This window comes from Oncorhynchus keta, chromosome 29, assembly GCF_023373465.1.
Source record: "Oncorhynchus keta strain PuntledgeMale-10-30-2019 chromosome 29, Oket_V2, whole genome shotgun sequence".
Lineage (NCBI taxonomy): Eukaryota > Metazoa > Chordata > Actinopteri > Salmoniformes > Salmonidae > Oncorhynchus > Oncorhynchus keta.
Window position 1 is genome coordinate 4,964,533 of NC_068449.1, and position 22,369 is coordinate 4,986,901.

At 42.7% G+C, this 22,369-nt stretch overlaps 1 protein-coding gene across 3 annotated transcripts in view; it reads left to right on the forward strand.

Annotated features, from left to right (window-relative positions):
• Nucleotides 1-628: 628 nt before the first annotated feature.
• wdr35 (WD repeat domain 35) overlaps nt 629-22,369 on the forward strand; it is a 51,615-nt gene continuing 29,874 nt past the window's right edge. For 2 of the 3 annotated variants that reach the window (XM_052485815.1, XM_052485816.1), the window contains exons 1-13: nt 629-983; nt 1,332-1,449; nt 2,650-2,721; nt 2,801-2,893; nt 8,758-8,886; nt 9,178-9,311; nt 9,490-9,655; nt 13,261-13,400; nt 13,756-13,881; nt 17,572-17,757; nt 18,679-18,714; nt 20,308-20,368; nt 21,264-21,408. In XM_052485815.1, coding sequence (XP_052341775.1) covers nt 960-983; nt 1,332-1,449; nt 2,650-2,721; nt 2,801-2,893; nt 8,758-8,886; nt 9,178-9,311; nt 9,490-9,655; nt 13,261-13,400; nt 13,756-13,881; nt 17,572-17,757; nt 18,679-18,714; nt 20,308-20,368; nt 21,264-21,408 — 1,430 coding nt within the window. In that variant the 5' untranslated portion in view covers nt 629-959. The remainder of the gene's footprint in view (nt 984-1,331; nt 1,450-2,649; nt 2,722-2,800; nt 2,894-8,757; nt 8,887-9,177; nt 9,312-9,489; nt 9,656-13,260; nt 13,401-13,755; nt 13,882-17,571; nt 17,758-18,678; nt 18,715-20,307; nt 20,369-21,263; nt 21,409-22,369) is intronic. The other variant, XM_035742401.2, reaches the window with a different exon arrangement.

A 22,369-nucleotide genomic window follows, 5' to 3' on the forward strand; every position in this document is an offset into this window, starting at 1 on the left:
GCTACATGCATGTGCTGTATATACGTCAAGCACAATATAAAAAAAAAACATAAGAAATACATTTGCTGGCTGTCTCCAAGTCCACCAGCTTCTGAACAATTTGTATGGAGAATAATTAACCCCCCTAAAAAAGGGAGAGACTGAAAAGTGATTGTCAAGTTTATATATGCCATTTCGCAGACACTTTTATCCAAAACAACTTTAGGTCATGCTTGCATACTTACATCCAAAGTGAATACAGTTGTAACTACATTTTCATGTATGGGTGGTCGTGTGAATCAAACCCTCAACCCTGGTGTCAAGCACCATGACCTACCAACTGAGAGACATACATGACCAAGGAATTTTACAGACTAGCTGGATGATTAAAAAGTATGCACATAATGTTGCCAAACATTTCCCAGACTGAGCCATACTGTAGATATTCTAATACATGGCTCTGGCATTTCCCGTTTCAGAAGTGTTAACATACACAAATGGGAACAGTGCATGGAGATAATAAACTTGGAATAAAGAGACAAACATGCGGAAGGGAGTGCAACGAACAAGGACTACACAACACAACACAGATATAAATAATGATGGACTACAATTACCGCAATATTGAGAGCGGAAGCCCCGATAAAGAGCTTTCCGGTGTGTGGTTACCAGGGATACCGATGAAAGCGACGTCGATGTTCTGCAACGAAAGCTGGCTTGTGAATTTAGTTTATGAAGGAAACCCATAGTTATGAGATGCAATATATTCTCGCCTATGAATGTATTTTGCGCGGAGTTTGCGAGCTAAATTCTACAATAGTTTGTTTGTCAACGGTGACTGAATCTCCAGCTATCTAACGTTACTTCCATAAGCTAGCTAGCAAGTTGCTATCGTTTGCGCTCTAACATTGCTCGCTGGCTAATGTTAGCTTTAGCAAGCAAATTCTAGTGAACGTGTGTTGGGTCACTTGGCAGCAACGATGTTTATTTATCTCAGTAAGAAGGTAGGCATCCATTTCGGTGACATTTAGCTGTCAGATAGTTTTGTTGATACGCGTGAAGCTTCCATACGTATATCACTTGTTGTTGCCTATCAAGACGAGAACCGCATCAACATGCCATTATGATTAATATTGTATTCATCACCATCATGCACATAGTCTCTTGCATGCTTGAGCCAGCCATTTACTGCTAGCTAGCTAGTTATGAGACCTGCAAACTAACGTTAGTCATACAAACTAACGTTAGTGCATGTTACTACCTGTGAATACAATCAATGTCCCTTTGCCTACAACAGTAACAACCAGTTATAATCAATTTGATCTAAATGCACAATCCTCTTCCCCTCTCAGATTGCCATCCCCAACAACATACGGCTGAAGTGTGTGTCATGGAACAAAGACCAAGGCTTTATAGCCTGTGGAGGGGATGAGGGTCTTCTCAAAGTTCTGAAGCTGGAGACACAGACAGGTGAATTGGCTTTCCAACACAAGTTACCTCTATAAATTGAGATTGGCTGAGAGTACCATCTGAGTTACGTTATGCAATGTTTACAAACCCATTTGATTCAGATTCATTTTAGTTATTTAGCAGACACTTTTATCCAGAGTGACTTACAGGAGCAATTAGGTTTAGTGGCTCAATGCTCTCAACCGTGATGCTACCTGCCTCCCAGATTCCAAATGTTTGTGAAACAGAGCTAGAGTAGCTAATTGTGTGTGAAAAACTATTTAAAACCGAAATGAGCTTGGCAACAGTAGACATACTCTGCCAGCAGTATTATGTCAATTAGAAAGTAGGATGGTGAGTTTCTATCTAAGCTTTACCCCCGTGTGTTACGGGGGTAAAGGGCTCAGACTTTTCTGTTTCCATTGGCATGAATGTCTCATGGGACCATGGCCCTGGCGGACTTGCACTGACTTGGCTAACTGTGGACTTTTAACGCCTTGTCACAAAGCAACTGTCTTTGTGATGCAGAGGTTGTTGATTCTACTCACCCCAAGTCTTTAGTGTCACACTCCCGATGGAAACACAATTACACTAGAGCCTACATTAACATAAAACACTGGTGTGGGGTAAGTCTTAGGTGGAAGTGCAGCATAATGGTGTTAGGAACTCATTTGCTCGGGCTTCTCTGTATTAGGCTACTTTAGAGCTATGGTATGATTCAAGCAGCTTGTGATGTTGACAGGCTTATTGAACTCACTATAGGCTAGATAATCAAATCAAATGTTATTGGTCACATACACGTGTTTAGCAGATGTTATTGCGGGTGTAGCGAAATGCTTGTGCTTCTAGTTCCGACAGTGCAGTAATATCTAACAATTTCACGACAGATACCTAATGCACACAAATCTAAGTAAAGGAATGGAATTAAGAATATATAAACATATGAATTTGATATGTAAATATATGGACGAGATTGGCTTGGTTTAGGCTTGAGCATTTCAAATCATGCAAAAATGTGCACCTTTTGTATCCAGAGAAGAAGAAACACTTAAGGAATAATTACTTAGTGTTAGGAATTACTGTACTAGTATCCTATAAAGGAATTAGGAGTGTCCTATATATGTAAGTAGCCTAAACAATAGTGTTGTAATTGTAAAAACACACACAACAAAAAAATAAACATGACCTCTTGTTCTCATTGGCACTGTGAACTTTCAACAGACGATGCCAAACTCAAAGGACTTGCAGCACCCAGCAATTTGTCAATGAATCAGACACTTGAAGGCCACAGTGGTAAGTAAAGCGCTATTTATGCCTCTTTCTGGGAGCCAGTGAGACCTCTGAACTCTGTTTGTTGTTTGGTATGACACAGGTGCAGTCCAGGTTGTGACGTGGAATGAGCAGTACCAGAAGCTCACCACGAGTGACCAGAATGGTCTCATTATTGTGTGGATGCTCTACAAAGGTAGGCTACACTGTATAGTCACATTTACTGATAATAATGCATTGGGGGGGGGGTCCATCAGGATGCCGGTGGTCAGAAAGACTGTAGGGGGTCCATCAGGATGCCGGTGGTCAGAAAGACTGTAGGGGGGTTGTAGGTGTGTTACACTTGAAGGATATGTCAAGTCAGAGAAACACTTCAGCCATCTTGAAGCCATCTCAGTGTTGTACATTTCTGTTGACTATTATGACATGGTGTGGGACTATGTGATGATTATAATGATATGGTGTGGGACTATGTGGGACTATGTGATGATTATAATGATATGGTGTGGGACTATGTGGTGATTATAATGATATGGTGTGGGACTATGTGATGATTATAATGATATGGTGTGGGACTATGATGATTATAATGATATGGTGTGGGACATGTGTGATTATAATGATATGGTGTGGGACTATGATGATTATAATGATATGGTGTGGGACTATGTGATGATTATAATGATATGGTGTGGGACTATAATGATATGGTGTGGGACTATGTGATGATTATAATGATATGGTGTGGGACTATGTGATGATTATAATGATATGGTGTGGGACTATGTGATGATTATAATGATATGGTGTGGGACTATGTGGGACTATGTGATGATTATAATGATATGGTGTGGGACTATGTGATGATTATAATGATATGGTGTGGGACTATGTGATGATTATAATGATATGGTGTGGGACTATGATGATTATAATGATATGGTGTGGGACTATGTGATTATATTATGATTATAATGATATGGTGTGGGACTATGTGATGATTATAATGATATGGTGTGGGACTATGATGATTATAATGATATGGTGTGGGACTATGATGATTATAATGATATGGTGTGGGACTATGTGATGATTATAATGATATGGTGTGGGACTATGATGATTATAATGATATGGTGTGGGATATGATTATAATGATATGGTGTGGGACTATGGTATAATGATATGGTGTGGGACTATGATGATTATAATGATATGGTGTGGGACTATGATGATTATAATGATATGGTGTGGGACTATGATGATTATAATGATATGGTGTGGGACTATGTGATGATTATAATGATATGGTGTGGGACTATGATGATTATAATGATATGGTGTGGGACTATGTGATGATTATAATGATATGGTGTGGGACTATGTGATGATTATAATGATATGGTGTGGGACTATGATGATTATAATGATATGGTGTGGGACTATGTGATTATAATGATATGGTGTGGGATAATTATAATGATATGGTGTGGGACTATGTGATGATTATAATGATATGGTGTGGGACTATGTGATGATTATAATGATATGGTGTGGGACTATGATGATTATAATGATATGGTGATTGTGATGATTATAATGATATGGTGTGGGACTATGTGATGATTATAATGATATGGTGTGGGACTATGTGATGATTATAATGATATGGTGTGGGACTATGTGATTATAATGATATTATATGTGATTATAATGATATGGTGTGGGACTATGTGATGATTATAATGATATGGTGTGGGACTATGTGATGATTATAATGATATGGTGTGGGACTATGTGATGATTATAATGATATGGTGTGGGACTATGTGATGATTATAATGATATGGTGTGGGACTATGTGATGATTATAATGATATGGTGTGGGACTATGTGATGATTATAATGATATGGTGTGGGACTATGTGATGATTATAATGATATGGTGTGGGACTATGTGATGATTATAATGATATGGTGTGGGACTATGTGATGATTATAATGATATGGTGTGGGACTATGTGATGATTATAATGATATGGTGTGGGACTATGTGATGATTAGAATGATATGGTGTGGGACTATGTGATGATTAGAATGATATGGTGTGGGACTATGTGGGACTATGATGATTATAATGATATGGTGTGGGACTATGTTATGATTATAATGATATGGTGTGGGACTATTTTATTTTTTAAAATTTCACCTTTATTTAACCAGGTAGGCGAGTTGAGAACAAGTTCTCATTTGCAACTGCGACCTGGCCAAGATAAAGCATAGCAGTGTGAACAGACAACACAGAGTTACACATGGAGTAAACAATTAACAAGTCAATAACACAGTAGAAAAAAAGGGAGTCTATATACATTGTGTGCAAAAGGCATGAGGAGGTAGGCAAATAATTACAATTTTGCAGATTAACACTGGAATGATAAATTATCAGATGGCCATGTACAGGTAGAGATATTGGTGTGCAAAAGAGCAGAAAAGTAAATAAATAAAACATTATGGGGATGAGGTAGGTAAAAATGGGTGGGCTATTTACCAATAGACTATGTACAGCTGCAGCGATCGGTAAGCTGCTCAGATAGCAGATGTTTGAAGTTGGTGAGGGAGATAAAGTCTCCAACTTTTCGTTCCAGTCACAGGCAGCAGAGAACTGGAATGAAAGGCGGCCAAATGAGGTGTTGGCTTTAGGGATGATCAGTGAGATACACCTGCTGGAACGCGTGCTACGGATTGGTGTTGCCATCGTGACCAGTGAACTGAGATAAGGCGGAGCTTTACCAAGCATGGACTTGTAGATGACCTGGAGCCAATGGGTCTGGCGACGAATATGTAGCGAGGGCCAGCCGACGAGAGCATACAAGTCGCAGTGGTGGGTGGTGTAAGGTGCTTTAGTGACAAAACGGATGGCACTGTGATAAACTGCATCCAGTTTGCTGAGTAGAGTGTTGGAAGCAATTTTGTAGATGACATCGCCGAAGTCGAGGATTGGTAGGATAGTCAGTTTTACTAGGGTAAGTTTGGCGGCGTGAGTGAAGGAGGCTTTGTTGCGGAATAGAAAGCCGACTCTTGATTTGATTTTCGATTGGAGATGTTTGATATGAGTCTGGAAGGAGAGTTTACAGTCTAGCCAGACACCTAGGTACTTATAGATGTCCACATATTCAAGGTCGGAACCATCCAGGGTGGTGATGCTGGTCAGGCGTGCGGGTGCAGGCAGCGAACGGTTGAAAAGCATGCATTTGGTTTTACTAGCGTTTAAGAGCAGTTGGAGGCCACGGAAGGAGTGCTGTATGGCATTGAAGCTCGTTTGGAGGTTAGATAGCACAGTGTCCAAGGACGGGCTGGAAGTATATAGAATGGTGTCGTCTGCATCGAGGTGGATCAGGGAATCGCCCGCAGCAAGAGCAACATCATTGATATATACAGAGAAAAGAGTCGGCCCGAGGATTGAACCCTGTGGCACCCCCATAGAGACTGCCAGAGGACCGGAAAGCATGCCCTCCGATTTGACACACTGAACTTTATCTGCAAAGTAATTGGTGAACCAGGCAAGGCAGTCATCCGAAAAACCGAGGCTACTGAGTCTGCCGATAAGAGTATGGTGATTGACAGAGTCGAAAGCCTTGGCAAGGTCGATGAAGACGGCTGCACGGTACTGTCTTTTATCGATGGCAGTTATGATATCGTTTAGTACCTTGAGCGTGGCTGAGGTGCACCCGTGACCGGCTCGGAAACCAGATTGCACAGCGGAGAAGGTACGGTGGGATTCGAGATGGTCAGTGACCTGTTTGTTGACTTGGCTTTCGAAGACCTTAGATGGGCAGGGCAGGATGGATATAGGTCTGTAACAGTTTGGGTCCAGGGTGTCTCTCCCTTTGAAGAGGGGATGACTGCGGCAGCTTTCAATCCTTGGGGATCTCAGACGATATGAAAGAGAGGTTGAACTGGCTGGTAATAGGGGTTGCGACAATGGCGGCGGATAGTTTCAGAAATAGAGGGTCCAGATTGTCAAGCCCAGCTGATTTGTACGGGTCCAGGTTTTGCAGCTCTTTCAGAACATCTGCTATCTGGATTTGGGTAAAGGAGAACCTGGAGAGGCTTGGGCGAGTAGCTGCGGGGGGGGGAGCTGTTGGCCGAGGTTGGAGTAGCCAGGCGGAAGGCATGGCCAGCCGTTGAGAAATGCTTGTTGAATTTTCGATAATCATGGATTTATCGGTGGTGACCGTGTTACCTAGCCTCAGTGCAGTGGGCAGCTGGGAGGAGGTGCTCTTGTTCTCCATGGACTTCACAGTGTCCCAGAACTTTTGGAGTTGGAGCTACAGGATGCAAACTTCTGCCTGAAGAAGCTGGCCTTAGCTTTCCTGACTGACTGCGTGTATTGGTTCCTGACTTCCCTGAACAGTTGCATATCGCGGGGACTATTCGATGCTATTGCAGTCCGCCATAGGATGTTTTTGTGCTGGTCGAGGGCAGTCAGGTCTGGAGTGAACCAAGGGCTGTATCTGTTCTTAGTTCTGCATTTTTGAATGGAGCATGCTTATCTAAAATGGTGAGGAAGTTACTTTTAAAGAATGACCAGGCATCCTCAACTGACGGGATGAGGTCAATGTCCTTCCAGGATACCTGGGCCAGGTCGTTTAGAAAGGCCTGCTCACAGAAGTGTTTTAGGGAGCGTTTGACAGTGATGAGGGGTGGTCGTTTGACTGCGGCTCTGTAGCGGATACAGGCAATGAGGCAGTGATCACTGAGATCCTGGTTGAAGACAGCGGAGGTGTATTTGGAGGGTGGGTTGGTCAGGATGACGTCTATGAGGGTGCCCTTGTTTACAGATTTAGGGTTGTACCTGGTGGGTTCCTTGATGATTTGTGTGAGATTGAGGGCATCTAGCTTAGATTGTAGGACTGCCGGGGTGTTAAGCATATCCCAGTTTAGGTCACCTAACAGAACAAACTCTGAAGCTAGATGGGGGCGATCAATTCACAAATGGTGTCCAGGGCACAGCTGGGAGCTGAGGGAGGTCGGTAGCAGGCGGCAACAGTGAGAGACTTATTTCTGGAGAGAGTAATTTTCAAAATTAGTAGTTTAAACTGTTTGGGTATGGACCTGGAAAGTATGACATTACTTTGCAGGCTATCTCTGCAGTAGACTGCAACTCCTCCCCCTTTGGCAGTTCTATCTTGACGGAAGATGTTATAGTTGGGTATGGAAATCTCAGAATTTTTGGTGGCCTTCCTGAGCCAGGATTCAGACACTGCAAGGACATCAGGGTTAGCAGAGTGTGCTAAAGCAGTGAGTAAAACAAACTTAGGGAGGAGGCTTTTGATGTTAACATGCATGAAACCAAGGCTTTTTCGATCACAGAAGTCAACAAATGAGGGTGCCTGGGGACATGCAGGGCCTGGGTTTACCTCCACATCACCCGCGGAACAGAGGAGGAGTAGTATGAGGGTGCGGCTAAAGGCTATCAAAACTGGTCGCCTAGAGCGTTGGGGACAGAGAATAAAAGGAGCAGATTTCTGGGCATGGTAGAATATATTCAGGGCATAATGCGCAGACTGGTATGGTGGGGTGCGGGTACAGTGGAGGTAAGCCCAGGCACTGGGTGATGATGAGAGAGGTTGTATCTTTGGACATGCTGTTTGTAATGGGTGAGGTCACCGCATGTGTGGGAGGTGGGACAAAGGAGGTATCAGGGGTATGAAGAGTGGAACTAGGGGCTCCATTGTAAACTAAAACAATGATAACTAACCTGAACAACAGTATACAAGGCATATTGACATTTGAGAGAGACATACAGCAAGGCATACAGTAATCACAGGTGTTGAATTGGGAGAGCTAGCTAAAACAGTAGTTGAGACAACAACAGCTAATCAGCTAGCACAACAACAGCAGGTAAAATGGCGTTGACTAGGCAGGGAGGGTCGGATTAACTACACACAGAGCCTGAGGGCGGCTGGGGCCGACAGATAAAACATAAACAAGCAGAATGGAGTACCGTGATTAATGGACAGTTGATGTGATGATTATAATGATGTGGTGTGTGAATAGGCTGCTGGTACGAGGAGATGATTAACAACAGGAACAAGTCCGTGGTGAGGAGCATGAGTTGGAATGCAGACGGCCAGAAGATTTGTATTGTTTACGAGGACGGGGCAGTCATTGTTGGATCTGTAGACGGTAAGTGCTCCTCTCTTTAACACGTCTGTCTGGACAGTTTGGTTCGTTTTCCCAAACAGAGATTAAGCCTATTCTTGGGCTAAGAAACACTTCCATAAAGAGGATGACCTAAGAATTGTTTTTCTAATTCATGCACTGGGTCCATCGGGTTATTTCAGTTTTAACAGTCAGAACAAGTTGTCATTGGATTGCTGTTGCTTTCTCACACCCATTGTATAATGGTAATGAGAAAAGCATCAGGACGAATATGGCACGTGGTTGTTTTATAATGGATGTGTTTGGTCTTTTTAGGTAACCGAATCTGGGGGAAAGAGCTCAAGGGAATTCAGCTCGCTCACGTGGCCTGGTCGCCAGATAGCAAGATCCTCCTTTTTGGGATGGCCAATGGGGAAATCCACATCTACGACAATCAGGGAAACTTCATTGTAAGTCTGGTAGCCTTTGAAAAAGATAGCAACACCCCAAAAGTAACGATGGATAGCGCTTTTTGTACACTTAGTAAAGGTGCACGTTTCAATCGTTTTAGAGTGTTTAATGCAACCCCACTTCTGAAGAGTGGATAACATAGTTCTAGGAGACTTCGAGATAATCATTATGTTGCAGATGAAGATGACGGTCAGCTGTCTGCATAACGTGACTGGAGCCATCAGTATCGCAGGGATCCACTGGTACGCAGGGTCAGAGGGCTACGTGGAGCCAGACTGCCCCTGCCTGGCCATCTGCTTCGATAACGGACGGTGTCAGGTCATGCGATACGAGGGTGATGAAAGTGAGTGAATTGGTTAAGAACTTTTGTGCAACAGCACAGTTTTAAAAAATATGGCAAATAGAAATCAAACTGGATGGACATCAGAAAAAGATGGGTGAGGTTGACGGTAGAGGAAGGACAAAATAGAACTATTGTAAAATAGATTGTGTTCATAAAATGTATATAGTATGTATAAGCTGGAAGTGGAAGCCTGGGTGTTGTTGTTCATTAGTTTGTTCCAATGGGTAGAAGGGTGGTTAAGTTAGTGGAAAATAATAAAGGAAAATATAATAAATAAGTAAAAAAATATATATTTATGTGTGTATGTACAGTTGAAGTCGGAAGTTTACATACACTTAGGTTGGAGTCATTAAAACTTGTTTTTCAACCGCTTCACAAATTTCTTGTTAACAAACTATAGTGTTGGCAAGTCGGTTAGGGCATCTACTTTGTGCATGACACAAGTCATTTTTCCAACAATTGTTTCACTTCTAATTCACTGTATCACAATTCCAGTGGATCAGAAGTTAACATACACTAAGTTGACTGTGTCTTTAAACAGCTTAGAAAATGATGTCATCTACAAAGTCAAGGTATTAGAGTGGCCATCACAAAGACCTGACCTCAATCCTATAGAAAATGTGTGGGCAGAACTGAAAAAGCTTGTGCGAGCAAGGAGGCCCGTATACCTAACTCATTTACACCAGCTCTGTCAGGAGGAATGGGTCAAAATTCACCCAACTTATTGTGGGAAGCTTGTGGAAGGCTACCCGAAACGTTTGACCCAAGTTAAACAATTTAAAGGCATTGCTACCAAATACTAATTGAGTGTATGTGAACCTCTGAGCCATTGAGAATGTGATGAAATAAATAAAAACTCAAATAGATCATTCTCTCTACTATTATTCTGACATTTCACATTCTGAAAATAAAGTGGTGATCCTAACTGACCTAAACCAGGGAATATTTACTAGGATTAAATGTCAGGAATTGTGAAACACCTTTAAACTCAGTTTATGTAAACTTCCGACTTCAACTGTACTACGTTAGTTACGTCATACTAGTTGAAATACATGTATGGTTTTAGAAACATTACAAAGCATGCTCATCCATTTCTTTGTAGTTTGTTGGTGTAATTTTTGCGTCCCCAAAAATGTTTGGGCTGGTAAAAAATCTGAGTGACTGGTAGGACTGTTTTCGCCAGCACAGACTGGAATGTGTTCCGGGATGAATCAGTCACCGGCTTCATTAATAAGTGAATTGATGACATTGTCCTCACAGTGACCTTACGTACATATCCCAATCAGAAGCCGTGGATTATATGCTACATCCGAACTGAGTTAAAGACTCGCTATCAAGGAGCGGGACAATGATGCGGACGCTTATAAAAAATCTCGCTGCGACCTCCGACAAATCATCAAACAGGAAAAGTGGCAATACAGGACTAAAGATGGAGTCCTACAACACCGGCTCTGATGCTTGTCAGATGTGGCAGGGCTTGCAAACTATCATGGATTACAAAGGAAACCCCTGCCGTGAGCTGCTCAGCGACACAAGCCTACCAGACAAGCTAAATACCTTCTATGCTCACTTCACACTGAACCATGCATGAAAGCACCAGTTGTTCCGGACAACTGTGTGATCTCGTTCGCCATAGCCGATGTGAGCAAGACGTTTAAACAGGTTAACATTCATAAAAACGCAGGGCCAGACGGATTACCATGACGCGCGCGCTGACCAGCTGGCAAGTGTCTTCACTGACATTTTTCAATCTCTCCCTGACCCAGTCTGTAATATCTACATCTTTCAAGCAGACCACCATAGTCCCTATGCCCAAGAACGCCAAGGTAGCCTGTCTAAATCGCCCCGTAGTACTCACATCTGTAGCCATGAAATGCTTTGAAAGGCTGGTCATGGCTCACATCAACACCATCATCCCAGACACCCTGGATCCACTAAAATTAGCATAACGCCCCAACAAGACACTATCTCTATTGCACTCCACACTGCCTTCTCCCACCTGGATAAGAGGAACATCTATGTGAGAATGCTGTTCATTGACTATAGCTCAGCGTTCAACACTATAGTGCCCTCCAAGCTTATCACTAAGCTCAGGACCCTGGGACCAAATAGCTACCTGCAACTGGATCCTGGAATTCCTGATGGGCCGCCCCCAGGTGGTGTGGGTAAACAACGACACATCCGCCACCCTGACTGTCAACACGGGGCCTCTTAGGGGTGTGTGCTTAGTCCCCTCCTGTACTCCCTGTTCACCCTCGACTGCATGTATAAGCGAATATGTACGACTCCCAACACCATCATTAAGTTCGCTGATGACATGACGGTGGTAGTCCTGATCCCTGACGACGATGAGACAGGCTATAGGGAGGAGGTCAGTGGTACATGGCATTGTGGTGCCAGGACAAAAACCTCTCCCTCAACGTCAGCAAGACAAAGGAGCTGATCATGGACTACAGTAAACGGAGGGCTGAGCACACCCCCATCCACATCGAGAAAGCCGTAGTAGAGCGGTTTGAGAACTTTCAGTTCCACATCATTAAGGAATCAACATGGTCCACACACACCAACACAGTCGTGAAGAAGAAGGCACGACAACGCCTCTTCCCCCTCAGGAGGCTGAAAAGATGGGGTGGAATGGGGAGTTAGAAAGGGGTGAGGGGAATGGGGAGTTAGAAAGGGAATGGGGGTGAGGGGAATGGGGGTGAGGGGAATGGGGAGTTAGAAAGGGGAATGGGGGTGAGGGGAATGGGGAGTTAGAAAGGGGAATGGGGAGGGGTGGAATGGGGAATGGGGAGGGGTGGAATGGGGAGTTAGAAAGGGGAATGGGGGTGAGGGGAATGGGGGTGAGGGGAATGGGGAGTTAGAAAGGGGAATGGGGGTGAGGGAATGGGGAGTTAGAAAGGGGAATGGGGAGGGGTGGAATGGGGAATGGGGAGATGGGGAATGGGGAGGGGTGGAATGGGGAGTTAGAAAGGGGAATGGGGGTGAGGGGAAGGGGGGGGAGGGAATGGGGAGTTAGAAAGGGGAATGGGGGTGAGGGAATGCGGAGTTAGAAAGGGGAATGGGGGTGAGGGAAATGGGGAGTTAGAAACGGGAATGGGGAGGGGTGTAATGGGGAATGGGGAGGGGTGGAATGGGGAGTTAGAAAGGGGAATGGGGAGTTAGAAAGGGGAATGGGGAGTTAGAAAGGTGTGAGGGGAATATTGAGGGGTTGAATGGGGATGAGGGGGTGGGATGGGGAGTTGGAATATTGTGGGGGTGGAATGCGGAGTTAGAAAGGGGTGAGGCGAATGGGGAGCGAGCTGAATGCGGCGGGAGAAAATGGAGTTTTGTAGAGATTGCAGAATCCTTGACAGTTAAATGTCGGCTGTAATGACTTATTGACAAATTATGCCAGAACCTCAAGGTTTAAACTGTAAAAGAGATATTTACATGTTTTCATTTTAACATCATTCCAATCAGTTTTTCCTGCTGGGTGGAAACCCCTGGCTAAGGTTGGTTACACTTGAGTAAGTTTGGGGTAATATCGTGATAATGACAATGAAGGTCCTTGCTCCACCGCCAATTCCCCTTCCTTGTAAACCCTTTCTCCTGACCATCTCCAGGCCCAGTGTTCATAGACACACTGATGAACGTGGCCAGTATCCAGTGGAACCAGTGTGGCAGCGTGCTGGCTGTGGCAGGCTCCCTGAGGGGCATGGAGAAAGAGGTCAACGTGGTGCAGTTCTACACCCCATTCGGAGAGGTGAGAGAGCCAGGACATCCCAGACGCCAACCTCTCATAGCATAGCTTTCAGATGTTCCCTGGCAATGTGGAAAATTGCAGGCAAATATGACTTGTTTTTAGTTTAAGTCAACCGGCTTTCTGAGGTAGACTGAATGATACTAACCCCCCCAAAATTAAGTTTGTGTAAATAAAAAGTTATTTAATAAGTTGTATGAATACAAAGTTGTGGCAGATCGGCATTGATGTCAAAAGGATTCTATGTGACTCCAGTTGCGTAGATCTCCAATTATGATTCGGCCTCTACAGAGTACACAATATTGTCATTAGGCTATATGGCATTTGACCAAAGCAATTTTTACTCCCTTTTGCATAGCATTTGCGAACTTTGAAGGTACCTGGCAAGCAGATGACAGAAGTTGCTTGGGAAGGGGGAGGACTGAGGATTGGACTGGCTGTTGACTCCTACATTTACTTTGCCAACATAAGGCCCGATTACAAGGTAAAACAATCATCTGGGGAATAATCGGCTCTGCTTGAAGGTAAACAGGGTTTCTTGTACTTTGGTTAAATTCTCTGTGTTTAAAAACTGTTAACACAAGCCGTTTGTAAATGGAGATCAATTAAAATGATTTTAGTGTGAGAGGTAGGCCATTTAGGGTCTTATAAAATCTGCGATGCAGACGGAATCACGGAATACAGACATTAAAACAGAATTCAACAGTTACAACAGTTTGATGCTTAGCACACATAGTGTGGCTGTTTAAAACATTTATTAAACTTATTGCAACATTTGATTTAAGTTTCTCACAATACATGAACAGAATGCATCAGTGATTTAGTATTTGATACCATTGAGGAAGCAACGTCATGCCATGAGAATGCTATCTAACGATAATGTCTTCTGGTAGATGGAAAGGCTTTCTTGAAAACCTTCTCAATTAAATGTTAACCACAAAAAAAAAAGCCTTCTTGTCAGAATCATATCATGATTATATGCATCAATCCGGTAGGCATTTACAGGAACACCTCTAGCCAAACACAACAGTCTACACACAGAATGATAGAGAAATGCCCTTATGCCACACAGACGGAAATGGGAAATATTGTATTAGGTTTAGCTTTTTAAGCCAATAGTTGCTAACCAGGGGTGGGATAATGTCAATGTTGTGTTGATTAGATAGTAGCTGAGAGCTTGCGGAGTCTTGATACTTTTGAGATGTATTTATGACAGTTTGCGGTAGAACAAGTGAAAATTGCATGCACTTTCAGAATTGTTTGGGGAGCTACTCATAGGTGGTCTGCGAGCTACTGGTAGCTATCGACCTGTTAGAGACCCCTGAGTTAAAGATACTAACAAAATGAACACTAGCAGAGATGACACAGCTCTGTTGTAACCAGTACTTACTGTACCTACTGTAGTATTCTTTTAAAAATGCTTTCTGTCCAGTAGCAGTGCATGGGTACAATCACTGGGGAAGCCAAGCCATATTGCAACTTGTGATGTGATAATTGTGTTGTTTGCTCTGTAACCCGTTCGTTAATACGCCACCGTGATATACAATAAGGCAGAATAAATCCAACCACACAATACATTTGTTTCATCACAAAACCGGAGAGTCCGGTGAAGTCCACAAAGCAACTATAGCATTTAACAAATAGTTGCATGATCTGCAGCATGGGCAAGCAAGTTAATGTTCCCGTTAAACAGCTGATTTACAACCCCAGAGAGTTATTGCAAGTCAGCACAAAGACAACAGGAGCACTACCTCCAGCACCGTTTCAACTTCAAACATTATTATGTTTTTTAATCCTTTATTTAACCTTTATTTAACTAGGCAAGTCAGTTAAGAACAAATTCTTATTTACAATAACGGCCTACCGGGGAACAGTGGACTAACTGCCTTGTTCAGGGGCAGAACGACAGATTTTTGCCTTGTCTGCTCGGTTACCTTTCGGTTACTGGCCCAATGCTATAACCACTAGGCTACCTGCTGCCCCAGGTTAAAGAGTGACTGCCTTTAGAAAGCAACGAATCCCTTTGAAAATGGGCTATGTGGCATCGATATGAGTCAGGAAAAAGTTATTCTAGTTGACAAAATTGACTACAGAGTGTAAATAGGATAATTTAGGTCATAAAGTCAGTCTCGTCTAAACTCATCTGTCTCTGTCGTACAGTACTACATGCTTTTACTTTTGGTTGTGATAGGCTCCCTGGATAAAATGCCTACTAGCCTAGCTTCCTCTCATGGGAAACAATGAACCAGCTAAGTTAGCTAGCTAGTTAACGTGGGTCTACTAGGCTACACATTGAACTTCAATCGTCTCAGGCTGGTGGCACAATATATTCATTTATAGTTAGATCAGAATCACCTTTATAATCATTGGCCTGTATGGAGAATTAAGTCCAAATCGCCATCTCCGTACATGGTTTAGGAAAGGGACGATTTAGCTAGCTAGCTACTGCAGGACATCAACACAAGCACACCAGAAACAATTACGTTTTGCTTTTCATGTGATTTGGTTGGTGTAGTGGTTAAATTGTCCAATACAATTTCCATTCTGATCCTTTAGCCACAATGGAGAGTGGTGAAATGTTTGTCTTGACGCAGACATATCCAATGTCCAGAGTTTGATTCAAGTTGAAAATAATAATACATCTTATCTGTTGTTCTTCTGGATGAAAAACATTTATAGACTTCTACCAAAACATATTCTGAAACTAAAGAAACAAACAGCATGGTAAACATGGTGTTGTATGGTTCAAAGGCTGTGCTGCCATGCCAGTCACTCCCAGTAGGCCTTGGAGCAGGTAACTGTATTCTCCATTGGCCAGACGAGGGGGAACACAGACTTGACAGGGGATCAATGGCAAACACACAAACAACAGGAATGCATCATGAATTTATGATCACAATATGATCTATTTGGCTCCTACAGTTGGTGTGACTCCAAATCCAAAATGGCCTCCATCGGGGGTGTTTTGCAGCACCAGGACTAACCACAGTTGAGCTAATAGGCTAATTGTTTATTTATTTCAATGTTAAGGGAGGTCAAATGCTTTCTGGCATCAATCAAATGTGACGATGGCAACATGTCATGTTCTTTTTGTCCAGACAGCATCAGATTCATGGTCTACACATACTGAGACAGAGAGGTGCTGTTTCACTGTCCAGACAGCATCAGATTCATGGTCTACATATACTGAGACAGACAGCATCAGATACATGGTCTACACATACTGAGACCGAGAGGTGCTGTTTCAATGTCCAGACAGCATCAGATTCATGGTCTACACATACTGAGACAGACAGCATCAGATACATGGTCTACACATACTGAGACAGAGAGGTGCTGTTTCAATGTCCAGACAGCATCAGATTCATGGTCTACACATACTGAGACAGAGAGGTGCTGTTTCAATGTCCAGACAGCATCAGATACATGGTCTACTCATACTGAGACAGAGAGGTGCTGTTTCACTGTCCAGACAGCATCAGATTCATGGTCTACACATACTGAGACAGAGAGGTGCTGTTTCACTGTCCAGACAGCATCAGATACATGGTCTATACATACTGAGACAGCATCAGATACATGGTCTACACATACTGAGACAGAGAGGTGCTGGTTCACTGTCCAGACAGCATCAGATTCATGGTCTACACATACTGAGACAGAGAGGTGCTGTTTCACTGTCCAGACAGCATCAGATACATGGTCTACTCATACTGAGACAGAGAGGTGCTGTTTCAATGTCCAGACAGCATCAGATACATGGTCTACACATACTGAGACAGCATCAGATACATGGTCTACACATACTGAGACAGAGAGGTGCTGTTTCAATGTCCAGACAGCATCAGATACATGGTCTACACATACTGAGACAGAGAGGTGCTGTTTCACTGTCCAGACAGCATCAGATTTATGGTCTATACATACTGAGACAGAGAGGTGCTGTTTCCTTCTCTTGTATGATTTCTACTGTGAGATACTGTAAATTCAGCAAAGTAATGAAAACACAGAAAGACGAAAGATCATTTAAAAAAAAAATATATATATATATATATATTTGTTTTATTGGTCAAGTATTTGGGGAAAGCCTAGCTTCCATTGGCATTCATGAATACACACCAGTGATTTACTCTCCATCTCATCTCTCTCTGTCTCTGTTTTTCTCTGTCAACAGTGGGGCTACTGCTCCAACACGGTGGTGTATGCCTATACCAAGCCTGACCGGCTGGAGTACTGTGTGGTGTTCTGGGACACCAAGAACAACGAGAAGTTTGTCAAGTACGTCAAGAGCCTCATGTCCATCACCACGTCCGGAGACTTCTGCATCCTGGCCACCAAGGCAGATGACACACACCCACAGGTACACACACTGTCTGGTACACACACACTGATACAGGTACACACACTGGTACACACACCGTCTGGTACACACGCACTGGTACAGGTACACACACAGAAGTACGTACACTGGTACACACACTAGTACTGGTACACACGCACACACCCAGGTACACACACTTGTACACACACTGTCTGATACACACACTAGTACTAGTACACACACACACCCAGGTACACACACTGGAACACGCACTGGTACTGGTACACACACACACACATCCACAGGTACACACACTGTCTGACACACACACACTGGTACATACACAGGTACACACTGGTACAGGGCTCCCGAGTGGCACAGTGGTCTAAGGCACTGCATCTCAGTGCCAGAGGCGTCACTACAGACACCCTGGTTCGAATCCAGGCTGTATTACAACCGGGCCATGATTGGGAGTCCCATAAGGCGGCGCACAATTGGCCCAGCGTCGTCTGGGTTTGGCCGGAGTAGACCGTCATTGTAAATAAGATTTTTTTTTCTTAATTGACTTGCCTTGTTAAAATAAAAGTTACACATACACATCTACACACACCGACACAGGCAGAAGGACTGGCAGCCTCACCGGGTCGCTATGCACGAACTTACAACTATGTTGAATGGAATCAAGACGACATTTACAAAGGGAGTAGTTGTTGATATAGGAGAGGCCGAATACTTGACTTGAATGACCCGTCATAATGAACTTGGCTTGACCAAACATCCACATTATTATGTTCAAACCGTTTAACAGTTCCAAGTAAAGTGTTACTCAAATCTGACAAGCAGTAAGAGAAAGTAGAAATTGGAAGTACTGTAAGAAACAACTTGTAGCTTGATCAGTCTCATGTCAGTATCTCTCTGCGTGTCATGCCTTCTCTTGTTTTCAAATTCATTGCCACAAAGGAGGATGCTGACGTAGAGTCGGGAAATAATGCCATGGTAACGTACACCCTCTAAATATGACCCTGTGTGGTAATGTACACCCTCTAAATATGACCCTGTGTGGTAATGTACACCCTCTAAATATGACCCTGTGTGGTAATGTACACCCTCTAAATATGACCCAGTATGTCAATGTCCACCCTCTAAATATAACCCTGGATGGTAATGTAAATCCCTCTAAATATGACCCTGTGTGGTAATGTAAATCTCTCTAAATATAACCCTGTGTGGTAATGTAAATCCCTCTAAATATAACCCTGGATGGTAATGTAAATCCCTCTAAATATGACCCTGTGTGGTAATGTAAATCGCTCTAAATATAACACTGTGTGGTAATGTAAATCCCTCTAAATATAACCCTGGATGGTAATGTAAATCCCTGTAAATATAACCCTGTGTGGTAATGTAAATCCCTCTAAATATGACCCTGTGTGGTAATGTAAATCCCTCTAAATATAACCCTGGATGGTAATGTAAATCCCTCTAAATATAACCCTGTGTGGTAATGTAAATCCCTCTAAATATGACCCTGTGTGGTAATGTAAATCCCTCTAAATATAACCCTGGATGGTAATGTAAATCCCTCTAAATATAACCCTGGATCGTAATGTAAATCCCTCTAAATATAACCCTGGATGGTAATGTAAATCCCTCTAAATATAACCCTGGATGGTAATGTAAATCCCTCTATACATGACCCTGTGTGGTAATGTAAATCCCTCTAAATATAACCCTGTGTGGTAATGTAAATCCATCTAAATATAACCCTAGATGGTAATGTAAATCCCTCTAAATATAACCCTGGATGGTAATGTAAATCCCTCTAAATATGACCCTGTATGTCAATGTCCACCCTCTAAATATAACCCTGGATGGTAATGTAAATTCCTCTAAATATGACCCTGTGTGGTAATGTAAATCCCTCTAAATATAACCCTGGATGGTAATGTAAATCCCTCTAAATATGACCCTGGATGGTAATGCAAATCCCTCTAAATATAACCCTGGATGGTAATGTAAATCCCTCTAAATATAACCATGGATGGTAATGTAAATCCCTCTATACATGACCCGGTGTGGTAATGTAAATCCCTCTAAATATAACCCTGTGTGGTAATGTAAACCCCTCTAAATATGACCCTGTATGGTAAAATACACCCTCTAAATATAACCCTGTGTGGTAATGTAAATCCCTCTAAATATAACCCTGTGTGGTAATGTAAACCCTCTAAATATGACCCTGTATGGTAAAATACACCCTCTAAATATAACCCTGTGTGGTAATGTAAATCCCTCTAAATATAACCCTGTGTGGAAATGTAAATCCATCTAAATATAACCCTGGATGGTAATGTAAATCCATCTAAATATAACCCTGGATTACCACACAGGGTCATATTTATGTAAATCCCTCTAAATATAACCCTGGTAATGTACACCCTCTAAATATAACCCTGGATATTAATGTAAATCCCTCTAAATATTACCATGTATGGTAAAATACACCCTCTGAATTTGACCATATATGATGGAGGTGATTGAGTTTTGAATGACTGTTGAAGAAATGAATGACTTTGTCTTGTTTTCCAGTATGTGCTGGTTCTCTGTAACTCCATTGGGACCCCACTGGATTCAAAATACATTGACATTGGTGAGTGATTTTTAGAAAGATGAGAGAATATTATGTTTAAAGCAGGTTTTAATAAACTGGAACAGTTTATTGTTTCACAATGTATCAACGATAGTTTCATTCAATTTCCCTAATAATACTTCAAAAGTGTAGACGTCAGAAATGTCAAGAAGTGCACATCAGTGGAGAAACACCCTGCCGTTTTGGACAATGCGAATACTTTAAACTCTTTGGCAGGTTTTGTACCAGATTCCTCTGGAATGAGAAAGCCCGGCACTTCCTACCGCTGATCTGTCACCCAGTTTCAAAGAGCTGCTGTCTCGTCTGGGGTTCTACCCGCCAACAATCCTTCCCTTTCATGGGCTTGTTCATGACATACACCCTGAAGATTCCCCCCATCTATAGGTCTCCTACACATTCTGTAATATTCCTTCTGCCCACGTTGCAAGCCAAGTCTGTGCTACTGGCCAAACGTTTACCCAAGACCATAGCGCAGGCAGTTCAAAGTCTGTCACCTGAGAGGGCTGGGAGAGCCTCAAAGAGATCCAAGTGTCAGAGCATGCTGAATCAACAGTAAAGAATGTATACTTCCTCTTTGTGGTGAATCTTCCTCACTGTGACCTGAGGAGACCTCTTCGTGGGCCTGGAGCGTTGCATTGAAAGAATGTGCCTGTCACTATTTTTGTTTCTGGAAATTATAATGTTTATTTATATAAATTGTTTATTTAGTCAGAATATTATTTTAGCTGTGAAGTTTTTCACTGATTTTTATGAATGATATAATTACATTTTTGGTTTCTGTTGCTACGTTTAGCTCCGGTGTGTCCCACTGAACACGACCCTTGGTTACAGATTTTGATTGAATTTAGGATCCTTAGTTTACTGAAATAACCTTGGACCATGTCACCTCGGACAGATCCTCTGTTCGTGACCATGACTAAGACCCATGTGATCGCTGCGTCCAAGGAGGCTTTCTACACCTGGCAGTACCGCGTGGCCAAGAAACTAACTGCCATGGAGATCAACCAGGTGTCCAGGACCAGGAAGGAAGGTAGGGAGAGGTGAGTGCTGCCGGTACCGGGCCTGTTCAGAGGATAGAATAGGGAATCATGTCAACTCTATTCATTCCGTTTCTATCCAGAAAGTTCAGGTGGCAAGGTTCAGGCACCTTGCACAAGAGCAACAAACCAGATTAAAGATCTTCTGTCATTTATGAGAATATATCCTGAATGAAACCAAATAAACTGAACGGAACCACCCCTCGACATGACGTTATTCTAAACTGTTGATTTGGCCCGTGGCACTAATATCATGAAACAAGTGAGTTTTGCAGATTTTTAAGGGGGTTAGAAGATGTTTAAGACTAAAACCAATCAATAAAATGTATTTATAAAGCCCTTCGTACATCAGCTGATGTCACAAAATGCTATTACAGAAACCCAGCCTAAAACCCCAAACAGCATGCAATGCAGGTGTAGAAAATCACTTTATTTGTGAATTGTACAACCAAAATTGGACTTCTGCTTAATCCCAACCCCTCTAAGAAAGACACATACAGTGACTTGCGAACATATTCACCCCCCTTGGCATTTTTCCTATTTTGTTGCTTTACAACCTGGAATTAAAATATATTTTTTTATGGGTTTTTATCATTTGATTTACACAACATGATTCACACAATAAGCTTGGCACATCTAGCCACTTGGATTTTTGCGCATTCTTCAAGGCAAAACTGCTCCAGCTCCTTCAAGTTGGATGGGTTCCGCTGGTGTACAGCAATCTTTAAGTCATACCACAGATTCTCAATTGGATTGAGGTCTGGGCTTTGACTAGGTCTATCAAAACATTTAAATGTTTCCCCTTAAACAACTCGAATGATGCTTTAGCAGTGTGCTAGGGGCATTATCCTGCTGGAAGGTGAACCGTCTCTGTCTCAAATCTCTGGAAGACTGAAACAGGTTTCCCTCAAGATTTTCCATGTATTTAGTGCCATCCTTCAATCCTGACCAGTTTCCCAGTCCC